This window comes from Coregonus clupeaformis, chromosome 9 (genome assembly GCF_020615455.1).
Source record: "Coregonus clupeaformis isolate EN_2021a chromosome 9, ASM2061545v1, whole genome shotgun sequence".
Classification (NCBI taxonomy): Eukaryota; Metazoa; Chordata; class Actinopteri; order Salmoniformes; family Salmonidae; genus Coregonus; species Coregonus clupeaformis.
This window is the reverse complement of record NC_059200.1, coordinates 28,885,183-28,908,287: the sequence shown is the minus strand read 5'-3', so window position 1 is coordinate 28,908,287 and position 23,105 is coordinate 28,885,183. Positions and strand designations below refer to the sequence as shown.

Below are 23,105 nucleotides of genomic sequence, written 5' to 3'. Positions count from 1 at the left end.
ATGCCGGAATCAAATAAAAGGTAGGAACGGCAGTTTCCCTGTAGGGAACTACTACTACTGTTTGCTTCAACTTGCTGTTGAACAACTGACACAATGTGATGGTTGGATATCACAAAATACTGTGTCTTTTAATAATGTTTGGCTGACAATACTGTATCACTTCTTCAAAACAGGCATACACCGGGTGGTGCTCTCTGTTGCGTTCTTAGACTTACCTTCCTCATGGAGGAGACTGTAGAGACCTATTTCAAGCAGGCCAATGAGCACCTTAACTTCATCAGGGTCAGCCTGCAGAAGAACGAGGCTCTGGTGGGATGCTGTACTGGTGACCTGCAGGCAGCACAGCTGGCCCATCGCAATGGGAACCATGAGTTGTCTCCTGGAGGCAAACCCCAGGCTGATAGGCTTGGCCTACCAGGAGATGTTGAAGACTCTGAAGATAATGGCTCCCCCACCACTATCATTGACCTATTGGAGACACACTGTCAGGCGTAAGTGTGTAATCAATCACCTCAACTATAAGCATTAGCCTTGATTGCCTGATAAATAAATTGTCTGAATAAATACATGTTGTTATTAGGCAGACATTTTATGCTTATTGGGCAATTCCACAGTAATGGAATTGCGCTTTGACTCAGATGCCAAACAATATCATTATTTTCATGGTGAGTGTAGTATCTGAGGAATTTATGACTTTGCTAATGGTTTCAAATGGTTTTAGAGGATGTTGACTAAGCTTAAAGGGAGCATCTGGGGAGTAGTTCTATAGGGGCACCCTAAAGCCGAGGAAGTCTGTTAGGTGGCCTCCTGGGATTGGTCTGTAGGGAAAACACCCATATTATGTTACATAGGTCATAGGATATAAATACTTGGTTAAAACAAAGGAGGACAGAATAATCATATTTGAGATTGGGCGGTTATTCTCCAGATATTCTGCAGATATCTGTAAATTGAAGCTGGAACCCTTTGATATAAATAAACCTTTATAATCAAAGTACAGCGTCAGCGGATTTCCTTGTTTTCACAGCATAATTAGCAACGTTTTCTCGACACCACATGAGTTTTACTGGGGGAGGTCGGGTAATGTAATTATGTGCAGGAGCACAAAACACCACATCCTTAATATTAGTCCTGTCCGAATCTGCCATATCAGTAATTTTTACATGGCAGGAGAGTAACAATTCCAGACAGAATAACCTACAGTTTTTTGGCAAACTCCAACGTCCTCTGATAATACTAGTCCTGTACATAGCAATATCTCTGTGTTTTGAGACATTACAGAGTTTGACAGGTGATGCGTGCAATTTGTGCAAGAAAAAAAATCAAATACAATTGTATTCGTCACATACGCTGAATACAACAGGTGTAGACCTTACCGTGAAATGCTTTCTTACAAGCCCTTAACCAACAATGCAGTTCAAGAAATAGAGTTAAGAAAATATTTGCTAAATAAACGAAAGTCCTCCTGGGCGTCATCGTCGTCCTGCGGCTAAAGCCGCGCATCAGGGAGGGTACTGTCACATCTACTCCCTCTCCGGCGCTCGATGTCGCCGGTCTACTAATCACCAGTCCTCATTACGCACACCTGCGCCCCATCATGAGGCACACCTGGAGTCCATCACTACCCTGATTACTTCCCCTTTATCTAGCACTCCTTTGTTATCACCCACCAGGCAATATTGTTTATGTTTCCATGTTAGACACTTCCCTTGTTTTGTATCGTTCCATGTTCTTCGTATTAAACTCACTAACTGCACTTGCTTCCTGACTCTCTGCGTCTACGTTAGAGACCAGCAAAATGGATAAAAGGGTGTGGTGGCAGTAGCAGGAACAGCGGCATCTTTCACACACATTTATGGTAAAGAATGTAAGTGACTTCAATGGCTAATTTTTCTGAACAGGGGGGAAAAAACATCACCAGATTCACAGGGAATGCATTACAAAGGTTGAAATAGCAATACTCCAAGCAGCACATAGAGAACAGATACTTTATACTGGTTGTTTGGGTGGGATTGGTGTGGAGTGTGGGGGGTCTGTTGGCGGCTATTGATAATTTTATTGGATTCCTCATGTCTTTCTCATTGTTAGGAAGAGTGATGGTCCAAATCGGATGTTAGGTACTATATTTATTGAAGATTATATGAATCCTGTAAATTAAAATGGCCAATTTGGGTGCAATCAATTAGCTTAATTTCTCAGATCAAATTATATTTCAACAAAATGTTTCAGGATTGCTAATCTTATCTGTTGCTAACTACAGAAACTATTTCAGAACAATCTGAGATGGTGGGTGTCAAAATCCTCTTTCTTGTGGAGTAGGCAATATATTGCAAAGCAGGGCATCCACGATTTCCCCACTGAGCAATTTTTTTGGGGAAATGGCAAGTTCACATTCTCACCCATAACACATCTCAAGTGCAAGTGCGGGGTGCTGATCAGCAGTTCACATCAGCAGGATTGGGGACATTTTCATTAGGAGGGATGCCTACCATGGATCGCTAAAATAATGATCATGATCACACTTCCTCAATTTGTATATTATGGGGACACCTATAGCTACCTTTAGCAGCCAAGCACGAGTTGTATGTGTAGCTTATTATTGTCTAGACATGATGTTGAATAACTTTACGCCTAGAATAGAAACCTCCAGGCTTCCGTCAATTGAATACTTTTTTTTTTTTTTACAGGGGTCTGTTTGGAAAAACGAATCCTGTGCGAATCATCCTCTGGAATAACGTACATGCTGTGGTAATAATGACATAACCAACGTCTCTAGTAATACTAGTCCTGTCCGAATAGGGTTTATGTTTCACAAGTTTGTACAGAACAGTACAGCATAGCACATTAGAGTGCAGTAGAGTAGATATGTTCAGTACATTATACTGTACTCTAGTATGCTGTACTGAACTCTACTGTACAGTGCTGTACTGTACTCGACTCTACTTTTCGTTACTTTACGGTACTGTTCTGTACTGTACTGTTCGCTACTGTGCTGTCCAAACTTTTGAAACATAGACGTTTATGATTGGTTCAGATTTAGGCAGACTAATCTAATTTCAACTACTTTTCAATGTCCATGGACGTACAGTGTCGGTTGGTGCTCAGTGAGGATGCTTGTTAAAGTAAATGGAAAGAGGGTAGGTGGTAGGTAAGAGCCAGGAGACGTGACATTAACTGGAGAGAGAGAGTGAGTGAGAGTGAGGGGGAGGGGTTGTCCAGACTGTTTTCACAGTCTTGCTTTGACCACCAGAGGACAGAAAGCGAAAGAAAACAGTTATGAGCTGAACACAACAGTATGCCAGTGGAAGGGAGGACAGTAGCAGGTGACCCAACTGTGGTTTGTGACTACTATGATTTCCCATTGTAGCCAATTTAATTGCATTTATTCTGGAAAATGGTAGAAAATTTGTATATTTGCCTTAACCCCCTAGAGTCGATGTCCGCGCCCCTGTGGAAATCTAATTAGCATAATAAAAAAATCCCCATAAAAATCCCCAGTTTAAAGGAAATTTCCACCCTCAAACTATCTTTTGATATTTGTTTCAACAGTCCATTGTGAACATAGTCCCAAAATGTATTGCTTGTCAGCAATCAAGTTTTCAAGATATGTAACTTTAAAAATACAGAAATTATCCCTGTATGATGCATTTTGCAACAATGGACTAATGAATCAAATACCTAAAGATAGTTTTTGGGTGGAGTTTTCCTTTAAGCTAGAGATATCCGTTTTTTTTGCATTGGATCCACTGCATCCGCCGATGTAGCACTTCTGCGGTGAAAGGTGACAGAGCTAGAGCAGAGTTTGTCAGACCATGAGACATCCTGAAAATCGGTCTTCCCACAAAATTGTCTGTAGATTCCGAACGGTTGAGACTCTCATGATGGTATTCTCCGTTTTGCTCTACGTCCCCCCACAAGCGAATTGGGACTCTGACAACTTCTGTCTGTAGCGTCCGAACAGTTTGAGCTACACACTAATATGACTAGTCTTTGGAAAGGTGAGACTCTGTTTTGCTCTAAGACGCCCACAGGCCTCACAAGGCTCATCTGAAGGTCCCCTGGTACCAGTTGAAAAAATTAATGGAAGTATATATGGATATATATATTAAGTGCCAAAAATAAGGGGTTAAATACATGTAAAACAGAATAACTGTTTCCTGATATTTCTTATATCTCTCAGATATAGGACAGACACTTCAGAACAAACTTCATTTTGATATTTTTTTGCCACTAACGTTGTTCCATGTAGTGAATCTGTTATTCAAAGCATTTGTATGGGCTAATAGGAGTAAGGCCCAAAATACATTTTCATTAATAATTTTTATTTATTTATTTTATACTTCAAGGGGTCTTAAAATTCAAAATCAAATAGCTAAATGATCCTTGGTATGACCTTCTTAAAACAATTCCACATAGCTTAGTAGAACCCTCACCCCCCCACCCCCCTCCCCCGGCTTAGACAGGGCTTAGTCTGTAGCGGGTTAATAAAAAATATATATATAGACTGCTAGCTTTCACTTGAGGCTTTTCACTTGAGACATGCTCCTATGAACTTCACATGTTGGTGCTCATGGGTCCTTTTAGATGGAAATGCCCTATTGAGAAACCAAATATTTTCAGCTTTCTCTGTCAGAAACAAACTAAGCACTCAGCATGTCCATTAACAGTTGTCAGAGTCCTCCAAGGATTTGAAAAAGCGAGCCGTTGTTCTGTTGGAGCTGGCTGCAGATGCCTGGCTGGTGACCGGCCGCCAGCCTATCCCCATCCTCACGGCCTCCATCTTTCTGGCCTGGCAGTCCCTGAAGCCGACCCAGACCCAGCTCAAATACATGCTGGCCAGGTTCAGCAAGTCACTCCAGACAGTGATCCAGATGGTAGATGGCATCCTGAACCATAGATTCACCCTACTGAGGAGGGCCCTGAGCAGCCACGATGACACCCTGGCCTCTGAATCTGAACTCCCGCCCCACACCAACACGCCCTGCCTGGAGGGGGCTGTTCCATCCCAGACCTCAGGACAAACCCTTCAAGAACCCTTTGTGGGGGAACCAGATGCAGAGAGCGCCCAGCAACAAGGAGATGTTGACCTGACATACAATGTTGTAATAGAGGGGTTGCCCCAGGCTGACACAGGCAAACACTCAGCACAGAACAGGGGCAAGAGGAGTTTGTTTGAACAGCCTTCTGTGATGTACACTAAGATAAGGATGGTGCAGGTCCCAATGGTGGAGGTGGCTGGTGATGAGGAGATCTCAGACAGTGAGTTTGATAGTTACATCCGTACTCCTCAGGAGATCAGAGACTATACTGAGGCTAAGGAGGCATTGGCTTACTGTGATGCAACATCAACTTGTTACCTAGTTGTGACTAAATATATAATTTGCATGAATATTGAATAATCTCTTGTTCCCTTTGGAATAATCTCTTGTTCCCATACACATTAGATCCACTGATTTCACATCACTCACCCACAGTGTTTAGGGCAGGCCTACATTCGTTTGATGGTGATTATATCCTTAATTTATTAGTTTGATTGAAAGATTCTTCTATAGATGGTCATTTTAACTGCATCTAATTGGATGCACGCAAACCATAATGGTCTGCACTTCAAGCACAGTATGATATCTGGGCTTGATTTGCTGTTTGAAGTGGCCAAAAGGACTCCTCTGCTTTGCGGTTCTCTGCGAAGGATCTATTTGACTAATTACAGGGGCCTAAACCCAGTTCATCATCCCAGCCTGCTGTCAATTATTTAGAGCACACTCGCCTAATTAGTGTCAATATTGTCACGGCACAGTAGAACAGACTATAGCCTAAATGTGTTCTTCCAAACAGTCAGTCGTGTTGATTTCTTTGTGGTCTACAGCTGTCAGCCTAAAATATAAACACTACCAGTCAAAGGTTTTAGAACACCTACTCATTCAAGGTTTTTTCTTTATTTTTACTATTTTCTACATTGTAGAATAATAGTGAAGACATCAAAACTATGAAATAACACTTATGGAATCATGTAGTAACCAAAAAAAGTGTTAAACAAATCAAAATATGTTTTATATTTGAGATTCTTCAAATAGCCACCCTTTGCCTTGATGACAGCTTTGCACACTCTTGGCATTCTCTCAACCAGCTTCACCTGGAATGCTTTTCCAACAGTCTTGAAGGAGTTCCCACATATGCTGAGCACTTGTTGGCTGCTTTTCCTTCACTCTGCGGTCTGACTCATCCCAAACCATCTCAATTTGGTTGTGGTCAGGGGATTGTGGAGGCCAGGTCATCTGATGCAGCACTCCATCACTCACCTTCTTGGTCAAATAGCCCTTACACAGCCTGGAGGTGTGTTGGATCATTGTCTTGTTGAAAAATTGTGTCCTTTAGTAGTGGTTTCTTTGCAGCAATCGAGCATGAAGGCCTGATTCACACAGTCTCCTCTGAACAGTTGATGTTGAGATGTGTCTGTTACTTGAACTCTGTGAAGCATTTATTTGGGCTGCAATTTCTGAGGCTGGTAACTCTAATGAACTTATCCTCTGCAGCAGAGGTAACTCTGGGTCTTCCATTCCTGTGGCGGTCCTCATGAGAGCCAGTTTCATTATAGCGCTTGATCGTTTTTGCAACTACACTTTAAGAAACTTTCAAAGTTCTTAAAATGTTCCGTATTGACTGACCTTTATGTCTTAAAGTAATGATGGACTGTCATTTCTCTTTGTTTATTTGAGCTGTTCTTGCCATAATATGGACTTTGTCTTTTTCCAAATAGGGCTATCTTCTGTATACCCCCCTAACTTGTCACAACAAAACTGACTGGCTCAAATGCATTAAGAAGGAAAGAAATTCCACAAAATAACTTTTAACAAGGCACACCTGTTAATTGAAATGCATTCCAGGTGACTACCTCATGAAGCTGGTAGAGGGAATGCCAAGAGTGTGCAAAGCTGTCATCAAGGCAAAGGGTGGCTACTTTGAAGAATCTAAAATTGTAACGATCCCGGCAGTCTGAGTCGGGTCCTGTCTGTGGACTAGTTTTTCTGCTCGGGATCTCCAGTTTCCCGAGGGTTCTGGAACGCTCCGGGGAGCTCTCTTGATTTCCGCACCTGCATCCCATCAGCAATCTGCACACCTGGTCCTGATCATCACCCTTCTTAGGCTCTGGCCTAACATCCATTCCCTGCCGGATCGTTAGCCATGAACAGTAGGTTTATCAGAGTATCAGTCTTAGAGCTGCTAGCGTTAGTTTTGTTGTTTTGCACCTTGTTGGTTTGTTGTTTACTTACCTCCGTTTTGTTCCATCTGCAGTCACTCGTCCGGAACCTTCATCCAACCTCTGCCTGGTGGTCGGCGGCTGCCGAGCCATGATTGGATCAACCACTGCACCCCCAACAACTAATCAACGCCGCCCGCTCTGTTCCCTGGATTATTCAGCATCACTCTTGAATTTGTAAATAAACACTCACCTTCGTTTCAACTTACCTTGTCCTGGTCTGCTTCTGGGTTCTGGCTTTGTAACTCGTGACAAAAATGTAAGATATATATTGATTTGTTTAACACTTTTTTGGTTACTACATGATTCCATATGTGTTATTTCATAGTTTTGATGTCTTCACTATTATTCTACAATATAGAAAATAGTACAAATAAAGAAATAGTACAAACTCCCACACTACCCTTGACCGGTAGTGTAAATATTATAATTTATTTGAGGGGGGGGACTTTAGTTTGTACAAAAGTTATGCATTGGTCATCTAGATTTCAACTCTCTATAGGCTGCGTTTACACAGGCAGCTCAATTCTGATCATTTTTCCACTAATTGGTATTTTGACCAATCACATCAGACCCTTTTCAGAGCTGATCTGATTGGTCAAAATAACAATTTGTGAAATAAATTATCAGAATTGGGCTGCCTGTGTAAACGCAGCCACAATGTCAATGTTGCTGAAGCCACATTGTTTCTAGTGTGTTTGTTGCCCTCCGGATTGTTTCGGATGCTATTGGGTGGTGTGAGAATTATTACTGCAAGGCATAGGCCTAACGCATTAACAGAATATAAAATCCCTAATATGTGACCATGGCAACCATACGTGACCACAGCAACCTCAGATGGGATTTGTGGACAGTCATATAGATCACTGTTTACTTGTTGCAATAAAATATATATATATTTTTTAACTTGTACTTGGATTAGTGCATTCTAGTTGTTCTCTAGTTACCTGCAGTCTTGCCTCTAAATGTTCCATTTACTCCCTTTCAGTCTATTCATATGGTCTTTACGTCTACAAACGATGCCTAAAAACGAACATTGCATTTAAGTGATATGGCCTAATTAATGTATATGAATCAATACTGTGTAAATATTGTTCTGTATTGTTCTGTGATTTAATTACGTTTTTAATGAATTAAGACATTTGCCATCTGTAATACATTAAGCTTATTAGCTTTTCCAAAGGAAATTCAATCAACAATTGGCCAATTCTCAGTGTTTGTTTATTCAGAATTTTACACATAATTGCATGTAATCACTTAAGGACAGGCATTTTATATGGCATGACACAAACCACAGAAGGTCATTTATTAGGGATTCACAACAGCTAAAGCAAACCACCATTTCATTTTGCTTAATGTATTGAAAGTGGGGAGGTTTCTTGTGGTTGGTCTAAAAAAGCAATGAGAATCAACACCTCAGTTAAAATGTAATGCAGTCATGCAGTGGGAAGCATGACCTCAGCAAATGCCTAACAAACAACTCATTCCATTTTTGTATTTTATTCCCTTTTTCTCCCCAATTTCATGATATCCATTTGCAATCTTGTCTCATCGCTGCAACTCCCCAAAGGCTCGGGAGAGGCAAAGGTCGAGTCATGCGTCCCCCGAAACATGACCCGCCAAACTACGCTTCTTAAAACCCGCTCACTTAACCCAGAAGCCAGCTGAACCAATGTGTCGGAGGAAACACCGTTCTACTGATGACCGAAGTCAGCCGGCAGGCGCCAGGCCCACCACAAGGAGTCGCTAGAGCGCGAAGAGCCAAGTAAAGCCCCTTCGGCCAAACCCTCCCCTAATCCAGACGACACTAGGGCAATTGTGCGCCGTCCTGGTTGTGACATAGCCTGGGATCGAACCCCAGGCTGTAGTGACGCTGCAACACTGTGATGCAGTGCCTTAGAACGCTACGTCACTCGGGAGGCACACAAACAGCTAATTTTAAATGACTATTTTCCCCAGAGACAAAGATGGGTAACACTGATAAGACTGCAATAAAAATAGGGATTTAACCACGGGGGAACAAATACCACGTACTGTTTTATTAAGCATGTTTATTCACAGAGTGGAGACTGAGATGATCTGTATTCATGTCATTCAACATGTCATCCAATGCCAAACACAAGTCTGGGGACCAAACCTGCATTGACTATTTACATTTACATTTGAGTCATTTAGCAGATGCTCTTATCTAGAGATAAGATAGCTAGGTGGGACAACCACATGTCACTGTCATATTAAGTAAATCTTTCCTCAAAGTAGCTATCAGAAAAGTCAGAGCTAGTTAAGGGGGGGCTGGGGGGTCAGGGTGAGGAGGGAGTGAGAGGGTGGTTGTTGTGGGATTATTTAAGATACTCTTTTGAAGAGGTGGGGTTTCAGATGTTTTCGGAAGCTGGGCAGAGACTCTGCTGTCCTAGCTTCAGGAGGAAGCTAGTTCCACCATTGGGTTGCCAGGACAGAGAAGAGCTTGGACTGGGCTGAGCGGGAGCTGCCCTCCCGTAGGGGTGGGAGGACCAAGAGACCTGAGGTGGCAGAACGGAGTGCTCGGGTTGGGGTGTAGGGTTTGAGCATAGCTTGAAGGTAGGGAGTTGCTCTTGCTGCTCTGTAGGCAAGTACCACTATTAACACAGCAGAAGAAGCAGAGCAGAGAGTGAGCTCATTGACATTGTATTGTCAGTTCAGTGAATACTTCCCTCTAACCTCAGTAGACAGCTGTCCATCTGGAGTTATGGGGGATGATACACATATGTAGCAAGCAACTATTGTGTGAACAGTGCTTAGATGCCTTGAAATTATCCACCAAACCTCTCATTTTTGCAGATGAATCTCCTGCTTGTGATGTGTCCTTGTGTTAAACATTGACTGTGGCTGAGCATAATTGCCTCTAACAAAAATATGTTTGGTGGTCCTGTCACCTCGCCTCCCCTCCTCTTTCTCCCTCTCCTTCCCTCTCTCTTTATTCTTTCTCTCGCTTTTTTCTCTCTTGTGTTTTACCTTCATATTATTCATCAGACATTCAATCAGTTCATCCATTCTTTCCAGGCAATCACCTCATGCATGTTCAATTGATTGGTTCATTGAACAATGATTAGGGAACCACTTAATATCTCTGTAATCAGCTGTGAGTCACAATGAACTATTGTCATGTCCACATTAGGTTAACAGCAAATAATCAGAAAATTGGCTCTACAACATGTTTACACAGGTATCAGAGACCTTCTGTCTCTTCTCTCTCCTTGTCCCTGCACAGTCACAGGGCCACGCTGGCCGTAGCACAGTGGTTGGCAGGGATGCCGATGCGGCGGTGGCAGGTGAACATCTTCCTCAGCTCGGCACGGAAGCGGTCGTGCAGCCAGGCGTACAGGAAGGGGTTACAGCAGGACGAGCTCATGGCACACAGGTGGCACAGCAGTTGGATAAGCAAGAAGTGGCGCTTGTTGATGAGGCGGATGTCGATGTCACGCAGTACATTGAACACGTGAATGGGCAGCCAGCACACCCCGAAGGCCGCCACCACCAGCGCCACCAGACGGAAGATCTTCCGCTTCCGGGCTCGCTGTGCCTCTGCCTGGTCTCGGGACCGATGTCCCGGTGCCACGCAGTTCCTCAGCTTGACAGAGATGCAGAGGTAGGAGACGCAGACAGCAGAGAGTGGCAGGACGTAGGTAACCAGCAAGGTGCTGTAGGCGTAGGCCAGCCTCTCCTTCTCCTGACCCAGCCAGAACTCCTCACAGATGGTAAGGCCCTCCTCTCTGAACTCCACGTGGTAGGTGTGGACCACAGCTGGAGCCACCAGACAACAGGACAGCAGCCAGATCCCTGACAGCACGTAGGAACAGGTGGCCACCGAGGTGCGCTTCTTCAGAGGATGCACAGTGGCATAGTACCTGGCAGGGACACAAAGGGACAGTAATATTAATTAATGTTTTGTTTTGAAAAACATTTTCATAAAGATCAATAATTACAATTTCATTATTCTAGAGAATATTCTTCCACAATTCATGTATTTCAGTTCATTTGAAACTACCCAGTCAAAACCGATGGGCTTTTTGTTATCTCAAGTCAGAGGGACCCACCCACCTGTCGACAGCGATGGCAGTGAGGGGGTTAAAGGCATAGGCCAGGGTGAATGGTACACAGGTCACACACATCAGCATGTCTGAGAAGGCCAGATTCCCGATGAAGAAGTTGGTGACATTGTGCATCTTGCGGGTGCGGCAGATGACGTAGAGTAGCAAGTAGTTCCCCAACACACCCACCACCACCACCAGGGTGTAGCATGGGATGATGAGCAGCTTGAAGCTCTGCAGCAGAGCCACGTCTGCAAACAGGGAGCTGTGGTTGGCCGAGCCGTTCTGGACAGCCACCTCAAAGACTGAGTGCTCCTTAGTTGCCTCCTCGCCTACAGAGGGCAGCAGACCTCCAGTCCAGCCACTGCCACTGCCGTCCATACTGTAACCGATGAACTACACAGCAGTAGGGAGCCCTGGGTACCAGCCACTTAGCAGCTTACCCTGGAAGAGTCAAGGCACAGGGGTTGGGGAAGTTTTTGTGACAAACAATGAGGATAAAATGCTCATAAATGTAAAATAATGGCATTCAAACAAGTGAATGATGTAGATCCTAAATTATTGTACACTGAACAAAAGTATATACACAACATGTAAAGTGTTGGTTCCATGTTTCATGAGCTGAAATAAAAGATTGTGCTGCCTGTACAGGTTTTAAAAAGTGCCACACCTTCAGATCTTTCGTCACAAATAAAGAATACACCATTAATAGATTCATTACATGTCGATCTAACAATGTAGGGCATCTACTGTCTTGTCCATACACTAACATTACGCGCAGACAACTACAGTTACGCATCAACGAGCATTGCAGTGTCATCCGAAGAAATGACCTAAAATCACCAGTGGCCAGACATTTTCATGAGGCTAATCATGCTGTGACTGATCTTAAGTTCGCTGCCATTGACCGTGTTTTCTCAAGCCGCAGATGCCGCAATACGGATGAGTGTCTACTTAAAAACTCTACACCCCCAAGGGCTTAATGAGGAATTGGACCTTGTATGTTTCCAGTAGTGTTTTCTACACGCAACAGCAGTCCCCCATCCCACCCACTTGAGTATTTCATATCTATTGCTTCTGATATTGCTATGTAGCCCAGACTGTTGTCTCTTTCCAATTATATGTGACATTTGAATTGTCCATCTTTTATACTCTTCTATATATTCCTTGTTAATATGGTTTGACTCCCCATTCGCCAGTCTCTAATTAACTATCTGCTTGCGCCTGTTGCGCACAGCAGGTGTTTTAAGTACTTGTCTTCTTAATTTGTTTGTACAGCACTGATGAAGGCATAAGGCCGAAACATATGCTCCGTTGCTTTTTGAATGTATTTTTATATAGCACCTTGTACTTTCACTTTTTGTATTCTTTCAAGCATGCATTAAATTCATTATATTATTTTTGCGTCTCGGACTCCTTGGGTTATTGCTTTTCATGGTTTTGAGTGAGAGTACTTTATAGATATTTTCACTCCCACACACCGGCCGCCTATCATTCTAGCCTGAGCACAAATCCACCTCTGGCCTGCTGGCTCCCCTTCCTCTGCGGAAGCATAGTTCCCGCTCAGCCCAGTCAAAACTGTTCGCTGCTCTGGCACCCCAATGGTGGAACAAGCTCCCTCACGACGCCAGGACAGCGGAGTCACTCACCACCTTCCGGAGACATTTGAAACCCCACCTCTTTAAGGAATACCTGGGATAGGATAAAGTAATCCTTCTACCCCCATCTACAGTGAAATGGTCATTGGGCTGGGTGTGTCAAAAGTAGTAAAATAGTTTTTTCTATTTTGTTGCATTACAACCTGTAATTTAAATGGATTTTTATTTGGATTTCATGTAATGGACATACACAAAATAGTCCAAATTAGTGAAGTGGAATGAAAAAAATTACTTGTTTCAAAAAATTCGAACAAATAAATAACGGAAAAGTGATCCGTTCATATGTATTCACACACTTCAGAAGTCCCATAATTATTTAAATAAAGTCCATCATGCTGCATGCATTATTCGTTTTCATGCAGAATAGAATACATGCAACAATTTCAAAGATTTTACTGAGCTACAGTTCATATAAGGAAATCAGTCAATTGACATAAATTCATTAGGCCATAATCTACGGATATCACATGACTGGGAATACAGATATGCATCTGTTGGTCACAGATACCTTTAAAAAATGGTAGGGGCGTGGATCAGAAAACCAGTCAGTATCTGGTGTGACCACCATTTTCCTCATGCAGCGTGACACATCTCCTTCGCATACAGTGGCTTGAGAAAGTATTCACCCCCCTTGGCATTTTTCCTATTTTGTTGCCTTACAACCTGGAATTAAAATTGATTTTTTGGGGGGGTTGTATCATTTGATTTACACAACATGCCTACCACTTTGAAGATGCAATATATTTTTTATTGTGAAACAACTTTAGCGTGCATAACTGTTCACCCACCCACCCCAAAGTCATTACTTTGTAGAGCCACCTCTTGCAGCAATTACAGCTGCAAGTCTCTTGGGGTATGTCTCCATAAGCTTGGCATATCTAGCCACTGGGATTTTTGCCCATTCTTCAAGGCAAAACTGCTCCAGCTCCTTCAAGTTGGATGGGTTCCGCTGGTGTACAGCAATCTTTAAGTCCGGCCTGTTCCTGCTCCCCGCACCAAGCCTGTGGTGCGCGTCGCCAGCCCGGTCCGGCCTGTTCCTGTCCCTCGCACCAAGCCTGTGGTGCGCGTCGCCAGCCCGGTCCGGCCTGTTCCTGTCCCTCGCACCAAGCCAGTGGTGCGCGTCGCCAGCCCGGTCCGGCCTGTTCCTGCTCCCCGCACCAAGCCAGTGGTGCGCGTCGCCAGCCCGGTCCGGCCTGTTCCTGCTCCCCGCACCAAGCCAGTGGTGCGCGTCGCCAGCCCGGTCCGGCCTGTTCCTGCTCCCCGCACCAAGCCAGTGGTGCGTGTCGCCAGCCCGGTCCGGCCTGTTCCTGCTCCCCGCACCAAGCCAGTGGTGCGCGTCGTCAGCCCGGTCCGGCCCGTTCCTGCTCCCCGCACCAAGCCAGTGGTGCGCGTCGTCAGCCCGGTCCGGCCCGTCCCTGCTCCCCGCACCAAGCCAGTGGTGCGCGTCGTCAGCCCGGTCCGGCCCGTTCCTGCTCCCCGCACCAAGTCAGTGGTGCGCGTCGTCAGCCCGGTCCGGCCCGTTCCTGCTCCCCGCACCAAGCCAGTGGTGTGCGTCGTCAGTCCGGCACGGCCCGTGCCTGTTCCACTGGTGCCTGGTCCGGCACCGGTCAGCTGCTCCACTCCGGAGCCAGAGCAATCCGCTCCACCGGGGGGGGGGTACTGTCACGCCCTGGCTCTGGGGACTCTTAAATGTTGAGCCAGGGTGTGGATTTTCTATGTTTAGTTTTCTTTGTTTTTGGTTCTAGATCGTTTAGTTTCTATGTTGGCCAGGGTGGTTCCCAATCAGAGACAGCTGTAGCTCGTTGTCTCTGATTGGGCACCATACTTAGGCAGCCTTGTGGCATGTTAGGTTGTGGGATCTTGTTCCGTAAGGTTTTGTGTATAACCTAGGACTTCACGTATCGTTTCGTTTGTTGTTTTGGTTCGTGTGTGTACTAAATAAAGAATGTACGCTTATCACGCTGCGCCTTGGTCCGTCTCTTCATCAGTCAACGATCGTGACACATTTACTGAAATAACACATGGTTATTCAGTACTGAAGGTACTGGTAAAGGAAGGGCAGTCACTTGTTGACATCCTTACAAAGGAGATTATATTACAAAATAAAGTCCCAGGCATGACAACAAGCTTGATGAATGCCTCAAAGATGCCTGACAGACCACCTTAAAAGAAAGTATCACCATGATTAAAGCTAGCAATTATGGGAAAAAAACGTGAACTGGAAAAAATACCTGTCATAATAGTCTTAATAAATGTATTTTAGGGGGCGATTAGACTTTATTTTTAAGTAGATATAGTTTATTCAATACCATTTGTCACGGTTTCGGCCGAGACTGCTCCTCCTCCTAGTTCGGGCAGGCTTCGGCGTTCGCCGTCCCCGGAGTACTAGCTGCCACCGCTCTATGTTTCGTTATTTGATTGCTTTTGTCTGCCTGTTACACCTGTGTCCATTTGTGTGTTGATTACGTGTCTTATAAGTTCCTTGTTTTGCACTAGATTGATTGTGTGTTGTTATGACTGCCACTGTGTCGGAGCTACGTGTTTGCACCCTGTTTGTTTTGTGTTTAGTGTTTACGCGTGTGCGTAATTTTCCCTCGCCTCTTGGTGTATTTTGAGGTCGGGGTTTTTCTCGTAACATTAGACTATTAAAGTCTGTTGGACTTAACCTCTGTGTCCTGCGCCTGACTCCTCCACCACATCCACATCGGTTCTAGTGACAGAACAACACACCACCATGGAGTCAGCAGGAACAGCGGCGGCACCCGAATCCCTGGAAGACCGGATCAACTACCAGGACACCATGATCCGGCAACTCGGGGCCGCCATGGGCCGAGGTGTCCAACACTCTGCGCCGATTGGTGAATCGAGAGGTGCCCACGCACTCTTACAACATCCCATCACCAACGGCCAGTCCTCCTCTCTCAGCACCGGAACCCAGTGGCATTCGGCTCTCGCTCCCGAGGGCATATGACGGTTCTGCAGCCGGGTGTCAGGGATTCCTCCTGCAGGTGGAACTTTACCTTGCCACCATACACCCGGCGCCCTCGGGATACGAGAGCGTCTCCGCCCTCATCTCCTGTCTATCCGGCAAGGCGTTGGAGTGGGCCAACGCCGAATGGAGGGGAATAGACGCCGCAACCATCACCTACGCGGAGTTCTCCCGCCGCTTCAGGGCTGTCTTCGATCATCCACCTGAGGGGAAAGCGGCGGGAGAGCGTCTATTCCACCTCCGACAGGGGAAGAGGAGCGCACAGGAGTTCGCACTGGAGTTCCGGACACTAGCGGCAGATGCGGGGTGGAATGAGAGGGCCCTCATCGACCACTACCGGTGTAGCCTACGAGAGGACGTTCGTTGTGAGCTGGCCTGCAGGGACACCAACCTGTCGTTCGACCAGTTGGTGGACATTTCCATCCGTCTAGACACCCTGCTGGCTACCCGCGGACGTCCCGAGTGGGGGTCGTCCATTCCACCCTCCAGCACCTCCGAGCCGATTCCCATGGAGCTCGGGGGTGCTGGCGCTAGAGAGAGGAGGAGAGGGAACCCGAGGGGGGCCATCCCCTGCACCACCTGTGGTCGTGGAGGACACACCGCGGCCAGGTGCTGGGGAGGGTCTCCTGGGAGAGGTGACAACAGGCCACGCACTGGGGAGTCATTTCCAGGTGAGTAGGCGCCCCACTTACCCAGAGCTTTCTGTTGGTCACATGAGTATTCCTGTGAGATTTCCACAGGTGGCACCTCATTCCCAGCATAAGGCGCTAGTAGATTCAGGCGCAGCTGGGAACTTTATTGATCGGGCATTTTGTTGTAGGTTAGGAATTCCCCTTCGGCCAGTAGAAGCTCCATTTCCTGTCCACGCATTAGACAGCCGGCCGTTGGGGTCGGGCCTGATCAGGGAGGTCACAGCACCACTGACGATGACGACGCAGGGGGGTCATGAGGAGATCATTCAGTTTTATCTGATTGACTCTCCTGCGTACCCCGTGGTGTTGGGCCTTCCATGGTTAAGCACCCATGATCCTACCATAGCGTGGCAACAGAGGGCTCTTATGGAGTGGTCTGCCCAGTGTGTAGGGAGATGTCTAGGTGTTTCCGTAGGGGCGACCTCGGTAGAGAGTCCGAACCAAGTGCCCGCACTGCGCATTCCCCCTGAGTATGAAGATTTAGCACTCGTGTTTAGCAAATCGAGGGCAACACGGCTACCTCCTCATAGACAAGGGGACTGTGCGATAAATCTCCAGACAGGAGCGGCTCTTCCACGGAGTCGTGTGTATCCCCTGTCTCAAGAGGAAACAGCGGCTATGGAGACTTACATAGCCGAGTCCTTGGCACAGGGATACATACGGTCCTCCACTTCCCCGGTCTCCTCGAGTTTCTTCTTTGTGAAGAAGAAGGACAAGGGGATTGCGCCCGTGTATTGATTACCGTAGTCTCAATCAGATCACAGTTAAATACAGTTACCCACTTCCACTGATTGCGACGATGACGGAATCATTACGCGGAGCGCGGTTCTTCACAAAGTTGGATCTCAGGAGCGCGTACAATCTGGTGCGCATTAGGGAGGGGGATGAATGGAAAACAGCATTTAGCACCACCTCGGGTCATTACGAGTATCTCGTCATGCCATACGGGTTAATGAATGCTCCTTCAGTCTTCCAATCCTTTGTTGACGAGATTTTCCGGGACATGCATGGGCAGGGTGTAGTAGTTTACATCGACGACATCCTAGTGTATTCTTCTACACGAGCCGAGCATGTAGCCCAGGTGCGCCGAGTGTTGAGAAGACTGTTGGAGCATGACTTGTATGTCAAGGCAGAGAAATGCCTGTTCTTCCAGGAGTCCGTCTCCTTTTTGGGTTATCGGTTGTCCGCGTCTGGTGTGGAGATAGAGGTAGGCCGGTATCGGCCGTGCGTAATTGGCAAACTCCAACCACTGTAAAAGAGGTGCAGCAGTTCTTGGGTTTTGCTAATTACTACCGGAGGTTTATTCGGGGTTTTGGACAGGTTGCAGCTCCCATTACGTCCCTGCTAAAGGGGGGTCCGGTTCGTTTGCAGTGGTCGGCTGAGGCGGACAGGGCATTTGTCAAACTAAAGAACCTGTTCACCTCGGCTCCTGTGCTGGCACATCCGGATCCCTCTTTACCATTCCAAGTAGAGGTAGACGCGTCCGAGACCGGTATTGGGGCAGTTCTGTCACAACGGTCCGGCACGCCACCTAAACTCCGCCCCTGTGCGTTCTACTCCAAGAAGCTCAGCTCGGCAGAGCGCAACTATGATGTTGGGGACAGGGAGCTGTTAGCCGTAGTCCAGGCCCTAAAGGTGTGGAGGCATTGGCTTGAGGGGGCTCAACACCCTTTCCTCATTCTGACTGATCACCGTAACCTGGAGTACATCCGGGCAGCTAGGAGATTGAACCCTCGTCAGGCTAGGTGGAACATGTTCCTAACCCGGTTTGTTTTTAAGATCACATACATCCCTGGGTCCCAGAATGGTAAGGCAGACGCCCTGTCCCGGCGGTATGACACGGAGGAGAGGTCCAACGAGCCTACTTCCATATTGCCGGAGTCTTGTTTGGTGGCTCCGGTGGTATGGGAGGTCGATGCGGAAATCGAGCGGGCACTGCGTACCGACCCTACTCCCCCGAGTGTCCTGTGGGGCGGACGTACGTTCCGCTCGAGATTCGTGATCGACTTATTTATTGGGCTCATACATCACCCTCCTCTGGACATCCAGGTATTGGCCGGACTGTGCACTGTCTTAGCATGAAATACTGGTGGCCAACGTTAGCTAGGGATGTGAGGGTTTATGTCTCCTCCTGCTCGGTGTGTGCCCAGTGTAAGGCGCCTAGACATTTGCCCAGGGTAAGCTACATCCCTGCCCGTTCCACAACGACCATGGTCCCACCTATCGGTGGATTTCGTAACCGACCTACCCCCCTCCCAGGGGAATACCACCATTTTGGTCGTTGTGGATCGGTTTTCCAAGGCCTGTCGTCTCCTTCCCATGCCGGGTCTCCCTACTGCCCTACAAACCGCTGAGGCCCTATTTACCCATGTGTTCCGGCACTATGGGGTCCCCGAGGATATAGTGTCTGACCGAGGTCCCCAGTTCACCTCCAGAGTTTGGGGGGCGTTCATGGAACGGTTGGGGGTCTCGGTAAGCCTTACCTCGGGGTACCACCCAGAGAGCAATGGGCAGGTGGAACGTGTCAACCAGGATGTGGGTAGGTTTTTGAGGTCCTATTGCCGGGACCGGCCGGAGGAGTGGTCCAGATCGAGGCCCCTGCGGTGGACGAGTGGATTCGGTGCTCGGAGGAGACGTGGGACGCTGCCCATGTCCATCTGCAGCGTGCCATCCGTCAACAAAAGGCGAGCGCCGATCGCCACCGCAGTGAGGGACCGGTGTACGCACCGGGAGATCGAGTCTGGCTCTCGACTCGAAACCTGCCCCTCCGCCTGCCCTGCCGGAAGCTGGGTCGGCGGTTTGTGGGGCCCTTCAAAGTCCTGAGAAGATTGAACGAGGTGTGTTACAGGTTACAACTGCCTATAGAGTATAAAAATATTAACCCCTCGTTCCATGTGTCTCTTCTCAGGCCGGTGGTAGCTGGCCCACTCCAAGAAGATGAGATAGGAGAGACCCCTCCGCCCCCTTTGGACATCGAGGGGGTCCCGGCGTACAGGGTCCGGACCATCTTGGACTCGAGGCGCCGGATGAGTGGTCTCCAGTATCTCGTGGAGTGGGAGGGGTACGGTCCGGAGGAACGGTGCTGGGTGCCCAGGAGGGACATACTCGATCCATCCCTCCTGACTGAGTTTCACCGTGGGCATCCCACGCGCCCGGGTCCGCGTCCTCCTGGCCGTCCCCGAGGCCGGGGTCGGCGCACGGCTGGAGCCGCGCGTCAAGGGGGGGGTACTGTCACGGTTTCGGCCGAGACTGCTCCTCCTCCTAGTTCGGGCAGGCTTCGGCGTTCGCTGTCCCCGGAGTACTAGCTGCCACCGCTCTATGTTTCGTTATTTGATTGCTTTTGTCTGCCTGTTACACCTGTGTCCATTTGTGTGTTGATTACGTGTCTTATAAGTTCCTTGTTTTGCACTAGATTGATTGTGTGTTGTTATGACTGCCACTGTGTCGGAGCTACGTGTTTGCACCCTGTTTGTTTTGTGTTTAGTGTTTACGCGTGTGCGTAATTTTCCCTCGCCTCTTGGTGTATTTTGAGGTCGGGGTTTTTCTCGTAACATTAGACTATTAAAGTCTGTTGGACTTAACCTCTGTGTCCTGCGCCTGACTCCTCCACCACATCCACATCGGTTCTAGTGACACCATTTTTTAGTTTTTACATGAAGTGGGTAATGTTGGTAATCATTTTACAAGCAGAATGGCATGGTTGGGAGGAGAAACTATTCATTTTCGAGACTGGGTGTGTCACCAAAGCTGTATTGTATACATTAGGTATGTCATAGCTAATTTATAAAGATGAATTATGATGCATTACAAGCAAAACATTATTTTTTATTTTTTTTATTACAATTGTTATTAGAACCGTCAACATTTGTGTCACACTTAATCATTACCATAAATTGCATAATCGTCACACCACTAACCATGATTGGATACAAGTATGACCTTTGGTTTAATGGTTGTGATTTGCTCCAGACTATTACAGTGACCATGGTGATGGCCAAAGGCCATGTTTTCAGATGACCCCTGGGTAGTCACAACACAGACACACCCGATAAATCCATCAATATCGACATATACATTAATCAATCAGAACATTTGTCTGTAGGCTTGCTACAGTATGCCTATTAAAGTAGAGTAATTCTGGAGTGATTAATGAGAAAATATTCTAAACCCCTTCATACATTTTCCTTTAATTTGCTAAATGACTTGAGAAAAAACGAACCATTCACTATCATGAATCCATTCCCGTGCCAGCTGTACCATATTTCAAAAGCTTTAGGGAAACACGTTTTGTGGAGGGGTATAGAATTTTCCATAAAACTGATAGTATAAATGCAGGGCCGGCCCTAGCCTTTTGGGGGCCCTAAGAGAGATTTGGTTAACCCCCCCACCTCGCGGGCAAAACATTTTAGAAGACCCCCACTTGACGGCATAGAGAAAAGTATTATTAGTATACATTTGTTTTAAAGTGAATTTCCTGCAATTCTACACATTTTGCCATGGGGCATAGATAACATTTAGCAATTTTATTACACATTTCATGGAATTCTACTCATTTTGCCGAAAATGCAGTTTTACAGCAAATGTCCTGAAATTCTACACATATGCCATGTTAATATGATATCTGAGTAAGAGTGACTAACACAATCAATGGGGCCCCCCTAGAAGTCAGGGCCCCTGGGCACGTGCCCTTCATGCCCGGTCAGTAATTTCGGCCAGTTTAGATAGCTGGCTAGACTAAATTACTAATCTAAATTTTTTTAGCTGACATGGGCTAATTGAGTGACTGTCAGTGACTTACAAAAGAGGAAAACTGCTGATTCACAACCACACCTTGTGTATTATACTATTCTAACAGTAAGTTGAGACCCCGACTGATTTCCTTGATTTATTTATTATATTTTTTGGGTCCACATGTCGATTATGCCCAGGGCTGGCCCTGTATAAATGCATGCCTGGCCACTCAAACAACTGTAATCCCTTCCCCCAGCTTGACATGGCCAGGGTTTTAAGACATCAAATATACATAGAGCAGTGGATCCAATTAATATCTGAACCATCCCATCCCATGCAAGCTACCCACCACATGTAAGCCTTATTAATTTAGTGCTTTTGAGCTATAATGGAATTGGTGATAGTTCAGATTGCTGACATGCCTGCATGATCATCAATTTGATATACAAGTACCTCTGGTTAATAAAATAAAATAATGAGTGTTGTAAAATGATTAATAGATATGTTTAATATGATATGATGTAAGTCTCCACATGTCATTAAGTAGCTTGGATATGCAGAGTCAGTCACACTCAATATAAACTAGTTTATGGTAAAGAATTGTAGCTGACTGGATAGATCAGTGATTGGAGAAGTAGACAATGTAGACAGTCATTCATAAAAGCATTACACCCACTGTCCAAGCATTACAGACAACTAGAGTTGGATGAAGATGAATATGACTCTTTGTGCTGACGATACAGATATCTTCAGCACAAATCTGCAATGGGGTATGTACGCATACTATTTTTGAAAATAAATCAAGTTGCTACCTGGCTGCAACTCAATAATGTGCAACTATTTAAAAATCTGCATTCAATAGATCTGTACCCAATAACTTTATTACAATGTTCAAATAAAGTATGGTTTAATGAGAACTATTGTAGTTTATTATCTCCTTGCCTGCTAGTCATTTTAATTAAATTCAGAATGATTGTCTCCAGTGATATTTTTTTCACATTTGCTAAATGGACAACTGTAGGATGAAGGAAATAAAGCTTTAGAAATTCATTCAATGTGGGATATTGTTCCAATAAACGTGTCAAACAAATAGTAGTTGTACTATTGTTATACTCCTATTACTACTACAACAACTTACTATACAGCTGTAAAGTAGCCTACTAATAATAACCACAACAACAGTAGCCTAATATTCTGATTAATATCAACAACAAATGATTGGGGAAAAACATTTGATCAAACCCTTATTATAGTAAAGATAAGAATAATAATTAATAATAGTAAATAATAATTGAACTCAACCTAAAACTCTTACCTTGCTAATGAAGTAAAAACGAAAGCTGTAATTCTTCAAAAATTAAGGAAACAAATATCTTTGATCAAAGGCGTGGTACCTCAAGTGCAGTGAGCAAAAGGTGAAGTGAACTATTTGAAAGACTGAGAACGTTCGTCAAGTGCGCTCTCGACACACTCATATCCTGAAAAGTGGTGAGTATACTGCTGCTGATATGGAGCCGGAGAGAGCGAGAGAGAGAGTGAGAGAGAGAGAGAGAGGGGCGGTCAATCTTCCAGTTAGTGGTGGAGATTGTATTTACTCCAATGTCAGACTTGATTATACATTTGATTATAGTTTTAGTTGGCCTACCTGTAATTGGCTGCCCATAGGCTATAGAATACGAATATCAGTTTCTTGAAATCTTCTGCACAACT

General features: G+C 45.8%; 1 protein-coding gene and 1 pseudogene across 1 annotated transcript; one reads left to right on the top strand and one right to left on the bottom strand.

The window, feature by feature from the left end:
* On the top strand, positions 1-5,453 carry LOC121574204 (annotated as a pseudogene).
* Positions 5,454-9,633: 4,180 nt separating this feature from the next.
* On the bottom strand, positions 9,634-22,821 carry LOC121574382 (prolactin-releasing peptide receptor-like). Its single transcript, XM_045222719.1, has 3 exons — positions 22,711-22,821; positions 11,336-11,769; positions 9,634-11,142 (listed from the first exon to the last, which is right to left on the bottom strand). The coding sequence occupies exons 2-3, from the start codon at positions 11,704-11,706 to the stop codon at positions 10,506-10,508; spliced, it is 1,008 nt and encodes a 335-aa protein (XP_045078654.1). The 5' UTR covers positions 11,707-11,769; positions 22,711-22,821; the 3' UTR covers positions 9,634-10,505.
* Between the last annotated feature and the right edge of the window lie 284 nt (positions 22,822-23,105).

Excerpts from the sequence above, each read along its gene's own strand:
- LOC121574382 (XM_045222719.1), bottom strand. The coding sequence starts at position 11,706 with ATGGACGGCAGTGGCAGTGGCTGGACTGGAGGTCTGCTGCCCTCTGTA. Across the intron at positions 11,143-11,335 it reads ACTGCCATCGCTGTCGACAG|GTACTATGCCACTGTGCATC; the intron begins GTGGGTGGGTCC and ends TGTCCCTGCCAG.